Raw genomic sequence first — 16,291 nt, forward strand, 5'->3', positions numbered from 1 at the left:
GAGAAATAACAACAAAGGGGATGTGTGGTCTCTGTGTTCTTTGGTGCTTTAAATTGGAATGGAATTTCAAATTCTACACAAAGGTAGATAGTTAAGAAAGTCTTAGAGATATTCTTTAGAAACTTAAGCAAAATGGTGGAACAGACTATTTCAACAAAAAGTAAGCATTTTCCTTTCAGAAATGTTATTTTAAAGGTTTGCTTCACCCTTAAGGTATTTTTGTTTTAATACCTGAGGTTAAATATTTTTTGAGAATCCATCTCCAACTTCATACTCAAAATCAGTAGAGATGTAGTTTAATGTGCAGAAATTTTACATACAACTTGTCAGTAAAGTGGGGTTCAGCTCAAAAACACTCTGTAAAGATTTCTCAGCTCAAAAGTATCCTATGATTAAAGGAAAGAATTGAAGATACGCAAGATAACACATGACCATACAAATTTAAAGAGTTTTCAAGGTAAAGAAAACTATCTTTTTGTATTATTCCTTCCTAGACAGTTGTATGTTCAGAAATATTCAATACGATTTGTGATGAGTCTTGACTACTTCAAGGCATTACACGTGTTTACTTCAGTAGAATTAAGGATGTTATACAAAATTAACAGATTACAAGAGGTATCCATGTAACCCAGAAAAGTTATATGCTTTAGGTTCATTTAAGGTTTTCTTTGCAGACCTTGGATTCATTTGAAAAGTTATAAGTGATAGAATTCTGAAAGGTATTCTATATATTATCTTCTCCAAAAAAATCTAAGGTAGATATTGTTATTTCTTACAAATGAGGAAACTAAAACACCACAAAATGTTAGAAAATTTAAGTGAATAGGCAAGACAGGATCTCAAGCTAAGTGCCCCAAACTACCACCAGGATATTGTCCTCATTAAAATCACCATAACACTACAGACAAGTGAAGATTGTGCTCCCATTTATCACAGCCAGGCAACAGAAAAAACACAAACCTCTCTCAGGCCCTCTAATTTGAAGTACTCAAGCCTCCTGGAGCAACCAACAACCCACTCCTCCTGGGTCTCCATCCTACTCAGGCCCAGCTAGAGCTCTGCCCTGCCTGCACTCTGGGCTCAACCTGCCTCTGCTAATAAACGGCACTCTTGTAAAACCCGGCAGCAGCAGCAGCAGCAGATTTTTTTTAAATTGAAATATAGTTGATTTACAATGCTGTGTTAGTTTCAGCTGTACAGCAAAGTGATTCAGTTATACATATACATATTCTTTTTTCAGACTCTTTTCCATTATAGGCTATTACAAGATATTGAATACAGTTCCCTGTGCTATATAGTAGGTCCTTGTTGTTTATTTTATATATAGTAGTGTGTATCTGTTAATCCCAAACTCCTGATTTATCCCTCCTCCCGCCTTTCCCCTTTGGTAACCATAAGTTTGTTTTCTATGTCTGTAAGTCAGCAGCTTTTTTACTAAAAGCCCAAAGTTGAAGTTTTAGAGGAAAGAAATTCCTTTCCATATAAATCTAAAAGCCCTTACATTTCACAAAGCTGGCTTTTAAGAATTTTGACTAATTAGATTTATGTACACCTTTTTGAGCTTTGAGAACAAAATTTGGCACTAAATGAAGACCTAGCCCTCAAATACAAAGATGACACAAAGTTAGGAGACAAATCAGTGCTGTATCACAGTCAAGATGATGTTGCCGTGCTACAAAATGGGATAAAAGTACCAACAGGTGCAATTAGGTTCAAAAACTTAATTATACTGAAAAGAATCATTTGAAAACCTATTAAATAGAAAAACTGAATAAGCAACAACTAATTCCACAAATTATAAAGCAGCTATAGAGTGTAAAGCTCTGTACTAAAAACTTCAAACACAGCTAGCTAGACAGACACTGTAACTGCACTCAAAATACCAACAGGGCACTGGGGGAGATATAAACAAGTGGATAAACAACTTTAACAAAGTGTGGTACGAAGTAAAGGGAAGAGGAGGATGCTATGAGATGACAGAGCCAAAGCTAGTAACCTAGCTTAAGGAGGTAAGTTAAGGGTACTCAGAGGAAATGATGTTTCAATTGAGAGCAAAAGGACAAACAAGAGTTAGCCAGGGGAAAATGGAAGGAAGGGAAGGAAATGCATTAAGCTGGGAGAAGGCTCTGAAATATGAGAGGATAGTACTAAAGAAAACGAAACAAGTTCAGTATTGAGATATAAAGTGAAAGGCAGAGGGGGCAAGAGTTGGGCTACTAGAAAAATATAAAGGAACCAGGTGACACAGGGCCTTACAACGATAAGCAGTTTGAATTGAATCCTGAAGGTTCCAGGAAGCCACTTATGAATTTTAAAGAACTCAGTGGCTTCATTATACCCCCACTTAAGCAAAGGAGAATACTGGAAAACATTTTAACGGCTTTATCTTTCTCACATATTAGCAATGACCTGTTGGAAATACAATAGGAAAAAAAAAAAAAAACGGATCCCACTTACAATTAAGATAAAAAGTCTAGAATAAAGAAGAGTCATAGTAACAATCAATTTGTAAGATCTATGTGAAGAAAACTAAAATCTTTCTCAAAGGCATAAATGAAAATTTGGGAAACTGGACACAGTGTTATAGAAAGGAAACACACAACATTATAACATTGTCAGTTCTTCACAAATTAATTTGAAGATTAAATACAGTTCCACCAAAATCCAAATCCAAAATCCTTAGAAAATCATGAAGATGCAAAGTAATGAGGGGGATCTTGACTACCAGATCAGAAAATAAACATAAAACACTATGAGCAGGGCTTCCCTGGTGGCGCAGTGGCTGAGAGTCTGCCTGCCAATGCAGGGGACACGTGTTCGAGCCCTGGCCTGGGAGGATCCCACATGCCGCGGAGCAACTAAGCCCATGAACCACAACTACTGAGCCTGCGCGACTGGAGCCTGTGCTCCGCAACAGGAGAGGCCGCGACAGTGAGAGGCCCGCGCACCGCGATGAAGAGTGGCCCCCCGCTCGCCGCAACTAGAGAAAGCCCTCGCACAGAAACGAAGACCCAACACAGCCAAAAATAAATAATAAACAAATTAAAAAAAAAAAAAAACAACACTATGAGCAAAAGATCAATGAATAGAATAGATATTCCAAAAGGAAGTCTTCATGGAATAATTTAATATATAATAAAAGAGGGAGGCATACCAAATATTATCACTGTTTATTATCTTTTCTTTTATCACCCAACTTGTAATTATCTATCTGTTATTTATTTTATGTCTGTCTCTCTCAACTAGACTGCAAGCCACAAGAGGGAAGGTACCATGCCTATTTAATTCACTGTATACCTAGCACCTACAATGCCTGGCATATGACAGGCACACAATAAATATTTGTTGAATAAATGAATTAAGCAATGGGAGCTAAGAGATCATTCAACAAGTGACATCTGGACAACTGGAAGACAATAGAAAAATTAATTTAGATTATCCCCTCATACTGCATACCAAAATACTTTCCAGATGGTTTTAAAATGTAAATATATAAAAAATTTCAAACCAAAAAAATAAAGTATACATGAATGTTTACCTAGTCCAGTGGTCTGCAAACTACAGCCTGCAGGCCAAATCAGCCATGCGCATTAGTCTACTATCTCTGGCTGTTTACACACTACAACACCAGAGTTGAGTACAGTTGTCCCTCAGTATCTGCAGGGAATTGGTTCCAGGACCTCCTGCATATAACAAAATCCACAAATGCTCAAGTCCCTTATATAAAATGGTGCAGTACAATGAATAGTTGGCCCGCTATATCCGCGGATGCCAAACTCACAAATATGGAGGGTCAGCTAAAGTTGTAACAGAGACCATGGCAGGCAAGGACAAAAGTATTATCTGAATGTTTACAGAAAAAGGTTGCCAATCCCTGATCTCTCTTAACAGGTGTGGACTTTCTAAACCCAATCCTGTCTGGACATCACAATCGCCTGTGAAACTCAGACTTAAGGACTCCCAATTAAATCCCAGTAGGAATGGATCAAAAACATAACTGTAAGAGCTAAAACTTTAAAATGCTTAGAAGAAAACATAATTGTAAATCTTCATGACCTTGGATTAGGCAATGATTTCTTAGCTATGACACCAAAAGCAAAAGCAGCCAACGAAAAAATAAATTGGACTTCATCAAAATTAAAACTTTTGTATATCAAAGGACATTATCAGGACTTCCCTGGTGGTCCAATGGTTAAGACTCCGTGCTCCCAATGCAGGGGGCGTAGGTTCAATCCCTGGTCAGGGAACTAGATCCCACATGCTGCAACTAGGAGCCCGCATGCTGCAACTAAGACCTGGCACAGCCAAATAAATAAATTTTTTTTTTTAAAAAAGCGACATTATCAAGAAAGTGAAAATACAACACACAGAATGACAGAAAATATTTGCAATCTATAAATCTGGCATAATTCATTAAGAAATAGAATCCAACAATTTCACCTATGAGTATTTATCTGAAGGAAAAAAAATCACTATCTCAAAAAAATATCTGCACCCCCATGTTCAGTGCAGCATTATTTAAATAGCCAAGACATGAAAACAACTTAAGTGTCCATCAAGAGATGAAAGGATAACGGAGCAACTAAGCCCGTGCACCACAACTACTGAGCCTGTGCTCTAGAGCCCGCAAGCCACAACTACTGAGCCTGCATGCCACAACTACTGAAGCCCGCGCACCTAGAGCCTGTACTCTGCAACAAGAGAAGCCACCGCAATGAGAAGCCCGCGCACCGCAACAAAGAGTAGTCCCCGCTCACCACAACTAGAGAAAGCCTGCATGTAGCAACGAAGACCCAACGCAGCCAAAAATAAATTAACTAATTAATTTTTTAAAAAAAGAAAGAAAAAAGAAGAGATGAAAGGATAAATCAATAGTAACATAAATCAGGATGTTGATTGCCATTGGGAGTAAAAAGCTAGTGACTTGGCGGGTGCACAATGGGAGCCTCTGGGTACTACAAATGTTCTATTTCTTGATTTAGGTTGTATTTACACAAATCTATTCTCTTTATGAAAATTCAGTAGGCTTTACACTTACCACTTGCGTACTTTACTAAATGAATCTTATACTTTAATAAGTATGCTTAAAAAATAAAAATGAAGTTAACAGTAATTATCTTTCCTGTATTTTCTACTATGCACATATAGTATTTTTTTTTTATTTTAAAGGGGATGCTTTTAATGATTCATTTTTTTTTTTTAAACATCTTTATTGAAGTATAATTGCTTTACAATGGTGTGTTAGTTTCTGCTTTATAACAAAGTGAATCAGTTATACATATACATATGTTCCCATATCTCTTCCCTCTTGCATCTCCCTCCCTCCCACCCTCCCCATCCCACCCCTCTAGGTGGTCACAAAGCACCGAGCTGATCTCCCTGTGCTATGCGGCTGCTTCCCACTAGCTATCTATTGTACATCTGGTAGTGTATATATGTCCATGACACTCTCTCACCCTGTCACATCTCACCCTTCCCCCTCCCCATATCCTCAAGTCCATTCTCTAGTAGGTCTGTGTCTTTATTCCCATCTTGCCACTAGGTTCTTCATGGCCTTTTTTTTTTTTTTTCCCCTTAGATTCCATATATATGTGTTAGCATACTGTATTTGTTTTTCTCTTTCTGACTTACTTCACTCTGTATGACAGACTCTAACTCCATCCACCTCATTACAAATACCTCCATTTCATTTCTTTTTATGGCTGAGTAATATTCCGTTGTATATATGTGCCACATCTTCTTTATCCATTCATCCGATGATGGACACTTAGGTTGCTTCCAGGTCCTGGCTATTGTAAATAGAGCTGCAATGAACATTTTGGTACATGACTCTTTTTGAACTATGGTTTTCTCAGGGTATATTAGTATTTTTATAATAAAAATAATTTATTTTTTAATAGAAAAAATAACTAATCAAATACAAACAAAAGAGACCTGTCTTATAATAGCCCTAGGAGTCTTAAGGTGAGACATGAATATGACCTGGCCACCAACTTAATGCAACAGGACACAGAAAAGGTAACCTAAAATACTGCTCTGGCCAGACATGTCCGAAGGAATATATTGAGATATGTGGGCCACATTTTCAGAGTGATATTCAGAAAGCAGACTGTAATCTCAAGAAGGGAAGTAGTTCAAGGATCTAGAAACCATGTCATAAGATTTGACTGATAAGACAAGAGACAGTTGACATTGAGGAGAGAGTAACAACATCCCAGCACTCTGTGTCTAGCATACAGATGGCACCAAGAAATATTTGGGGAATGAATGAACGGATGAATGGGAGAAATATGTCTTTAATGTTTTAAAGGTTGTCAAATGGAATTGGGACAAGGAGGCAACCAGTAATATGATAAATGAATAAATGACTATATAAATGAATAAGATATACTTTAAAAACTGTCATAAGCACAACGAGAACTACAGTTATATAAGTTGTGCCTGGGGAAAGAGTCAAGATGAATGAGGAGAAGTTACAGAAAAGCTCTACTTGAAGAATTCTACTTAAAGAATTTTCTAGCAATTAGGGCTATACAAAAATGAACAGGATATCTCAAAAAGAAACAATAAAGGCAGAAACTACCTTCCCACCTGACATTTAACTACACAACCCAGAGGTCCTCTTCAGCTCTATTATTCTATGATCCCATGAAATGTTATCTTCATATCTTGCTGCACAGCAAATAATTAACAACTTGAGTTCCTTTGAAAACAGTATCCATAAGCAGTATCTTACTAAATTAAGATAATTTACCTTAGTGACTTACCTGCATACTATAAATCAAATTTCAACAGCTTTCTTTGAAACATCATGATGAAAGCAGTAGCTCATATTTTCTAAGACCCTCTAGATATTCAGAATATCCAGAGAAAAGGTAGTTAAGTCCAGGATAACAATAACCATCCCTGGTTATCTATAGAGGCCCTCTGCACAATCTTAGAGAAATCAAAACTGCGTTTTCTGGAATTCAAAGCACTGAAATCAGACTGAGCCCTTTGCCATTGTTAATATAAGTGAGTCTTCCCAAAAATCAAAATGGTTTTAGTAATTATACATAGAGTTGAGTTCATCCCATTCCTATTCACTGACTGGAATCCACCACCTCTAGCATTTCGATATTAATATTTCAATTACTCCCAGCATAGCCCTACATTTATATAACATTTCTTATAATTTTCAAAGGGCTTTCTCATATTATATAATAACTTATCTGAGCCTCATAGATGACATGTGAGGAAGGCAGAGTTAGGATTACTAATCCCATTCTACAGATGAGAAAAAGGAAATACCAAATTAAATGATTGATCCAGTACCATAGGATGAAACCAAAATCACAATCTAGTCTTTCCAGGTCACATTTTATTATTCATCTGGTATCCCATATGTTCATTAGTCCTACAACAGAACTGATCAAAATTCTTCTAAGTAACAGTTATGGAATAAAATGAGCTTCACTTCTTCACAAAGAGAAAGAAGATTGATGCCAAAAAAGAACACATGCTTAGTTAAATGAAATCAAAACTATATAAGGAATTTAGATTTCCAGTTTAAAATGTTTACCCAACTGCTGTGAGAAAAATGCACAATCAGGAAAAGCACGTTTAATATTTCTAAGGGCTGGATTAAAATTTCAGCTGTAACTTCATTACTGTAATTATATTTTTAATGCATATTTATTAAACATCCATTCAAATACTGTGTTCACAATTATTCATGAGTGTTTTATACATTTGTGTTGATTTTAACAAACTGTAAACAGTGGCCACTGACCAGAAATGTTCTCCTACAATGACAGAAGCCCATGCTAAGGTCACAGGCAGCCCATTTATGCTCTATTATGTTCTATTCATACCCCAAAGAGAAATATTCAGCTGCTTTTTTCGAAAACTGCAATGGTCATCAATGACCCAAAAAGTCAGATTTACCAGTGACATTAAACACCTATGTTTGATTCAGTGATGAATAAACAAAGTGCAGAATAGAAGAAAATCAAATCTTAATTAAACTCTTTCTTTAAAAAAACAACATAAGCCATCATCAAGGAATGCATTTACTTTATTTATAAAGGGATGATTTAGGGGCCTTAAAAGGGTGCTTTTGATTTAAATAGAAAAATTATGAAAATTAAAACTAAATGCTTGCCGGTTATCACTCTTTTCCTTTCGAAGCTAGTTAATCTTAAATGTGCCAATGTGTGTAACTTTACAAAAGGAAAAAAAACAGTACTTAAATTTCATAACAAATCAGTAAAATACTGCCTAAAAATCTGAATAAAGCTATTCTGAAGTAATTATAGGCATGGCTTAGCATACTGAGTAACTCCTTAATATTCACCCTTTTCAAACACTATTTAATAATGAGATCTAAGGGGTCTATTTTCTTTCAAACAATAAAGAAAAATAACATCTATTTGTTATGTTCATTTATTTTAAATTTTTTTACACAAATATATAAATAAGAATTTTTAAATGGAATCTACAGGAATTATATTTAAGATATAAATTGCATTATGAAGCTTTGAAGTAACTACATTAAGAACTACATGTTCAGGCTTTAAAAATTGTTGAAAACTGGCACACCTGGTCAAGAATATGGATAGATAATGTGTTGAAAAGTATCTTCTAGGATGAGCTGAACGGAGAGAAGAAATAAGAAGGACAAGTAGGACAGTGAAAGAAGGTTATGAAAAAAGATTTTGGAGATTAAAGTATGAGGTACCTCCAGCAGGGTACACATAAAAATGGGACCTCAACAGAGGACCTTAGGCAAGGAAGACAAAACACAGCAGGAAGAACAGACATATTCAAAAGGCTCTTAAAAGAGAAATTAGAACAAATCTTAGTCACAAGTAAGAAAAAAAATATGAGTGGCCTAGGGAAACAGTATTAGATATAGTCAAGCTGAGGCTACATGACCTTCTGTCAGAATTTATAGAGCGTATTATTGCACTGGGCCCTTGACATCTATTATTTCTGTGGTACTTTTGTGAAAAGACAAATCCAAAATAGGTAAAACCAGGACTTAAGTGGTTAAGAATCCATCTTGCAATTCAGGGGACACTGGTTAGATGCCTGGTCGGGGAACTAAGATCCCACATATCGCAGGGCAACTAAGCCCGCACGCCGCAAATGGAGAGAAGCCCACTTGGCACAACTAAGACCCGACGCAGCCAAAAAAAAGTTAATTTTTTTTAAATAGTTAAACCCATTTAAATATTCATCATTTACTTAAACAAAGAGAATGAAGCTCTTGAGGTATAACACAGTGCAAATCTACAGTAGATCAATATTCCATCTCTGGACTTCTAAAGTTCCTTTCTAATGGGTTCTACTCTTGAACCTACCCTATTTCATCTGCCCACCCTCCACCCCAGAACTACATCTGGGCACTAGCTATGCCATGTAATAAGTTGTGCTATGCTTAAAAAAAAAAATTGACTGAAAGAAACCATTATCATGAAGTTAATCAGTCTCAGGAGCAGGCATGAACCCTCTTTTCTAATATAATAATAAACATTAACGGAAATCCAAGAAACATGAAGTTTCACACAGGGTGTTCATCTAATTGGGTAATAAAAGTCCAAAGTCCATTTTCTTAACCACTAATCTATACAGCCAATAAATAATACCAATTCATATGGCTGAGTTCTACTCACATTAATACTTAATCAAGATCTCCAATGTACATGTACTAAAGAAGAGATTGTGAGCTAAAGGTAAATACGAATCTTCAGTTAATAGAGAGATCTAAAAATAACATTGAGATACAGAAGGACACTACAATGATAAGAAATCACAAGGTGTGACTGTCAGATTACCTTGCCTCTATGAAATAAACTTAATTTCTGGGATGTCCCTGGTGGTCCAGCAGTTAAGACTCCGCGTTTCCACTGCAGGGGGCACGGGTTCCATCCCTGGTCTGGGAACTAAGATCCCACATGCCACGCGGTGTGGCCAAAAAGTAAAAAAAAAAAAAAACAGAAAGAAAGAAAGAAACTTAATTTCTAAGGCTAGCTTAAGTAAAATAGATACGCTGATTTTAAGTTTTAGAAAACTTAGAAGCGTTCTCTTCCTTGGCTTCTCTCCAATTTCCCCTATGACCTCTCTAACTGCTCTCTGATGAGGTCACCTTCTGCTCATAAAACATCAGTTTTCCTCAAGAACTCATCCCTAGCCTTTTCTCCTTTTCATTCTACAAATATTCCAAGGCTAGTTCTTCCATTCTCATGGCTCTCAACACCTCATATTTCCTTTCTTAGACTCAGATCCCATATTTCCTACAACTACTTAGACTTATTTACCTGGAATTATCACTAACACCTCAAATTTAACATATCCAAAATGGAACCTCCCCCTAAAATGCCTCTGGCCTTACTTTTCATTTGTTTAGTTTCCTTTGATAGATGGAATTTGATGCCATTAAATTACCCAAACTAGGAAACCCAAATTGACCTTAACTCCTCTCTTTCCTTGTCTCCCCCAGATCCTGTCAATTTTACCAAAGCAGGGTCTCTGAATTCCCTCCTTTGCTGCCCTGCTCTCCATCTTTACCACAGCAGTAATTCAGGGCCTAAATCACTCTCCCTGAACTACTACAACTTCCTCCTAAATAATCACCAGGCTTCCAATATTCCCCCATCCAGGCATTCCTGACCTGTTTTTCAGGTAGCCACAGGGATAATCATGCTAAAATGGACCTGATCACTTCTCTTCTTAAGAAATCTTCAACAGTATCCCCCTGAGCCTACACATCTTTGCATACTATACAGGACTCTTCTAACCAGAATCCAGCCCACCTGCCAAGCTTCATCTCTAGCTGCTCCCCCTGAGGGACTATACATACACCAATAAGGGCCAGGTGCAGCTCACTTCCACACTTTTGCTAAAAAGCCCTCCCCTCTCCAAGCAGAGCTGCTTTCTCCTCTGTAGTCCTACAACACTTCAGATGGGCCTAGATTATGGTGGTGTTAATGTTCATTGTCCCAGTAAAGAGCTGGTAGAACACAGTGGCTGTGTTTTTTAAAATAGTTTATATTAAGATCGAAACCTCATGCTACCAAAATATTCCATTATACAGTAAGTGGATTATGCTAAACTTTACAGTAAAACCTAAGGTGACTTAATCACAGTTTTAGTATTAATTTCAACTCTATTTATGATAATAATCAAAGATTGATAGAGTTTTAGCTAAATTGCCAATGAGAATCAGTTTATAAAGATGTATAAGGGTGGGGTGCCTGGAGATTTTTTTTAAAAAGGAAAGCGTAAGTATGTGGATGAGGGAGCAATAAGAATAACGTCATTCATTCATTCATAAAATATATCTGCCCATCAGGCGCCAAACACTGTGCTAAGTGCTGAGGAAACAATGACACCCAGTCCTTGCCTTTGAGTAGCCCGCAATTTAGTGGGAGTATATGAATATAGTAAAACTAGCACTCCTGTGGCCTTGGTTACTCAAAATACAGGTTCATTTATTCATGAATAACAATTTGAAAGAATGAATGAATGATGCAAGCCCGGTGACAAAATACGCCTCGTTGAAGCCTCTAGGACTTGAAAAGAACACAAAGAATCGATCCGTCAATCTGAGAATGTCTGTACACTTGCATTCCCGCAATCCAGAGAGCCCGCGGGGCCTGCAGATGTCAGAGGTACAGTCCCGGCTCACGAGCCTGGAGAGCTTGGGATGGGGCAGGTTGGAAGAGTTCCCAGGCCTCAACCCCACACTTGAATCCCTTCAAGCGAGGTACTCCCCACACCTGGGTTTACAGGTCTCTACTCTCTAACAGCCGGGAGGAAACGAACCCTGGGTCGACATCTAACCCTCAAAATGAAAGTCACTCTGGGCCACCTCCCTCAGTGCTCCTTCATGAGCAGGCAGTAACAGCGGTGCAAGGGAGGGTGGAACTCCTTTCGAAGAAACCTCTCGAAAACCGTGAACCAAGGAGGCAGTTTGGGGAGCTCGAGGAGGGAGGGTGACTGCCCCCGAGACTTCCCCGGTCATAAGCAGTCGTCTCGGCCTACTCCAGATACAGTCACTAACCTTTACAAAAGGGGTTTCCAGGGGCGGTGACCGAAGGGGGGAGAGCAGCGGCCCAAGCCCTGCACCGGACACATCTTCCTCTCAGCCGGCTCGGCGCTAAGCGCAGGGTAACCAAGGGCGACCAAGAGGCCGCCATCTTGAGCTCCGTACAGGGGAAGGAAGAGGAAAACTTTATTGAAACCCAGAAGAGAGACGGTAGCACAGACAAATCCAGCCGTGCTCACGGAAGGCTCCGCCCGACAGAACGAAAAGGAGCAGCGGAAGAACGCGACCTCTAGTAGCGCGAGGGCAAGCTGGTCTCCGGTGCCCTTCGATCCCTCCGGGCAAAGCAAACCGGGACTACGACTCCCAGCATGCAGTGCGGCGGCGCGGGGGCCGGGCGAAGGGACGGGGCGGAGGGCAGCTTTAGGCTGGGGGCAGGGGCAGTTGTCCGCCCAGGAGCTGCAGCAGCGGATCTAAAAACACTTTCAAGGAGTTAGAACGTGTTTGCGGCGTGTATTCAAGTAACCACTCCTGAGCCTTTTCGGTTAGTGTACCTGACCGAGATTCCAAAACCTAAATAAAGTGTAGGTGGTCCAGTGGGCCTTCATATTTTAACGAAATATTGTTACCTCCGTAAACGGTATCCCCAATTTATTTGCTTCCAGCGTCCAACGCATCTTTGGCAGAGTACGTGAAATGTGCTCCTACCACTTTTACTTTCTGTATTTAAAGAGCATAAATCATTTTCAATGTGGCATACACTCAAATGTTTCGAAAGAACATGGAAAATTTGTGTAACATGGGAAAGCCAATGGCCCGAGATGGACAAGTAGATAGAGTGGCTGTGGGACAGTGTATCTAAGGAGGAATCTCTAAGTGATCTGCCCTAATTTGATTAAACAAAAGATGTTTTGAGTCACTATGATAACTGTATTGGGAATACAAACTGCTGTCCAGAAGAGGCAGGCAATCTGGTAAGGACGGATAAAGAAAGCCACCAAAGATTCTACTAGGTGTTCTGGAATCAGTGAAAGACCACTTTGGCTGGGAAATCAGGAAGGCCTTCTAGAAGCTTTACTTTTAACAGGAAATGAAGACCTTCCAAGAACAGGGAATAGAGTGAGCTAAGGCAGGCAGGCAAGAAAATCTGGACTAGGGACTTTCTTGGCAGTCCAGTGGTTAAGACTGCGCTTCCGCTGCAGCAGGCACGGCTTCCATCCCTGGTCGGGGGAACTATGATCCCGGGTGGCACAGTGGGGAAAAAAAAATAAAAATAAAAAAACTGGATTACAGGAAGGAGAAAGCCACGTTTCAGACTACACTAGAAAGAGTTCCAGGAAGTTAGGTAGTTGGTCTACAATAGAAGATTCCAAAGAAACAGGAAAAGGAGAGCATATAGCATGGTATAATATTTTGGAGATTTCTCTACTGACTCTGTCAAATCGTTTATAGAAAAATTATTTTGATTGTGTCTTTCAAAATGTCATTTCATTTTTTTTTTTCTATCTTTAATTCCATTGTCTGACACGACAAACTATTCCTCCATGTTTGTTTCATTTAATGTTACTAATTTTTGGTGTGATGCTTTGTGAAAGGCCTTTTGAAAAAACTGGACTGTTTCTTCCTTGACTTACATATTCATTACACTCAAGACTTTCAGAGAGTGTCTGGGTATCATTTTGCTTGCTCTGGTAAAACAACTGCTTGTCTTGGTCTTGGTCAATGAAATTACCTCTTAATAGAGATTCCAAAGGCTTAATAATTATGGAAGTGAAATAGGAACTCATTGATAGTTTAATGCCAAATTGACAGGAAGATCTGCAGGAAATTTTCACACGACTGTGCAAGTGGACAGAAACATGGCAAATGAACTTTATTGTGTACAAGTATGAGGTAACTTGGAAATAATTTAAATTACATTTGTTGTATTCAAGGGAATTTATTATGACCAGAAAACTAATTAAGTAGCCACTGTAAACTATTTTATTAAAATACCAATCCCAAACTCCTGCTGTTCCTGCAATTGCTAAAACAAAAACAAAAAAAAAGCCCTAAAAGGAATTTTGAACATTATCAGAAAAAGTAAATCAGAAAATCACAAAGCGTTATCTTTTCCTACTAAAAAATCTCCCTAGAGAAGTGCCAAGTAGTTCTGGAATCTAATCTCAGGGACAAAATCAGGCCAGGGCTTCCCTGGTGGCACCGTGGTTAAGAATCCGCCTGCCAATGCAGGGGACACAGGTTCGAGCCCTGGTCTGGGAAGATCCCACATGCTGTGAAGAAACTAAGCCTGTGCACCACAACTACTGAGCCTGCGCTCTACAGCCTGAGAGCCACAACGACTGAGCCCACGTGCCGCAACTACTGAAGCCTGCACGCCTAGAGCTCGTGCTCCACAACAAGAGAAGCTTCCGCTCGCCGCAACTGGAGAAAGCCTGCGTGCAACAATGAAGACCCAACACAGCCATCAATCAATCAATCAATGCAATCATTAAAAAGAAAAAATGATGACAAAAATTGGAAAGAAAGTGGTTAGTCGATAACATACTATGGTATGTGAGTTCCTGGAACTCACAAACCTGTTTCCCACCTCAAAGCTTTTACATTTCCTGTGCCTTCTGCATGGAATGCTCTCCTCCAAGATATCTACTTGGTTCACTTCCTTGTGTCCTTAGTTCCTTATGCTACCTTGCCAGTGAAGGCCTTTCCTAACCACCTAACTACCTTACTTCCTCCTTCCTAGCTTTATTTTCTCCAACATCACTATATATACTTTACTAATTTGTTAGCTTATTATCTGCTCTTACTGCTCTTCCTAGAGTTTAAGCTCCATGTGGACTGGGATTAATGTCTCTTTTGTTCACTGCTGTATCCCCAGGGCCTAGAATAGTGCCTAAGTTAGTACACACTCCATAAATGTGTAGTAAGTGACTGAATGAGTTGTCTTAGTACAAATACAAAATTTATCATCATTTTAGTCTTCCTGCAAAAACCAGACTACCTGCTTCATGAAATCAGTGATGCTCCTAATATTTTGAGTCCACTTGAAGATTAATAAAAAACACCATCAAATTCAACATCAGAGAAGTAATTGGAATACAGCCAAAGAGCCCTTATTTTTCACTTATTTATTCATTCATTTATTTATCATCACACGTTTCCTCATAATTATAGGTTCTTCTAATTTAACAAAGAAACACTTTAGCTACAAGAGACAATATGGTTCATTTGAAGACACATAAGGAATGATTTAAACCATAAAAACTCATTTTCTGGAGTCAGAGTAAAAATATCTAGCTTCTAAATTCCAATATTTGTAATTAAAGATCCCTAGCCAAAAATATAATTTAGGTTACTTAATTTCAACAAACTAAATAAATATGCCTAAGTGCCTTATTACCTATGGAAATTTCTAAACAAGATATACCCACCTCAGTAATATAAATTTATATCAAGTATAGATTTTGTGGCAAGCAGTCCATTCCTTCTAATAAGTAAGAATTACACATCTGCTGAACTTCCAACAAAAGCTACCATTTTTTTCCTTAATGAAACACAATTTCATCTGTAACTAGAGACTGGCCAAAGACAAAATATTTGAAGTCATGTTCAGTGCTCAACTCTTTATTTAGTTTCTTTCTACTTATTTTCAACAACAGATTCAAAATAACTGGTTCTGTTTGTTTTTCAGGTTTTTTTATTGAAATATAGTAGATTTACAATATTATATTAGTTTCAGATGTACAGCATAGTGATTCAGTATTTTTAGAATATACTCCATTAAAAGCTATTAATATTATAAAATAATGGCTATAATTCCCTGTGCTATAGAATATATCCTTGTTTCTTATCTATTTTATACATAATAGCTTGTATCTCTTAATCCCATACCCCTACCTTGCCCCTCCCCCCTTCCCTCTCCCCACTGGTAACCACTAGTTTGTTTTCTAAATCTGTTTCTGTTTTGCATCTATGTTCGTTTGTTTTATTTTTTAGATTGCACATATAAATGATATCATACAGTGTTTGTCTGATTTATTTCACTAAGGATAATATTCCCTAAGTCCATCCATATTGCTACAAATAGCAGAATTTCATTCTTTTTATGGCTGAGTAATATTCCATTGTATATATAATTTGTTTATATATATACATATACATATATATACACACACATATATATATAAACACATATATACACCACATACACATATCTGGTGTGTATATATATTCCCTCTGTTCATGGACACTTGGGTTGCTTCC

The 16,291-nt window shown here is 38.0% G+C and overlaps 1 protein-coding gene across 3 annotated transcripts in view; it reads right to left on the reverse strand.

Annotated features, from left to right (window-relative positions):
* AFG1L (AFG1 like ATPase) overlaps nucleotides 1-12,356 on the reverse strand; it is a 198,254-nt gene extending 185,898 nt beyond the window's left edge. For 2 of the 3 annotated variants that reach the window (XM_061207301.1, XM_061207300.1), the window contains exon 1: nucleotides 12,047-12,356. In XM_061207301.1, coding sequence (XP_061063284.1) covers nucleotides 12,047-12,182 — 136 coding nt within the window. In that variant the 5' untranslated portion in view covers nucleotides 12,183-12,356. Of the gene's footprint in view, nucleotides 1-9,818; nucleotides 9,858-12,046 lie in introns of those variants that run through there. The other variant, XM_061207302.1, reaches the window with a different exon arrangement.
* Nucleotides 12,357-16,291: the final 3,935 nt, after the last annotated feature.

Source organism: Eubalaena glacialis, chromosome 12, assembly GCF_028564815.1.
Source record: "Eubalaena glacialis isolate mEubGla1 chromosome 12, mEubGla1.1.hap2.+ XY, whole genome shotgun sequence".
In the NCBI taxonomy this organism is placed as follows: Eukaryota; Metazoa; Chordata; class Mammalia; order Artiodactyla; family Balaenidae; genus Eubalaena; species Eubalaena glacialis.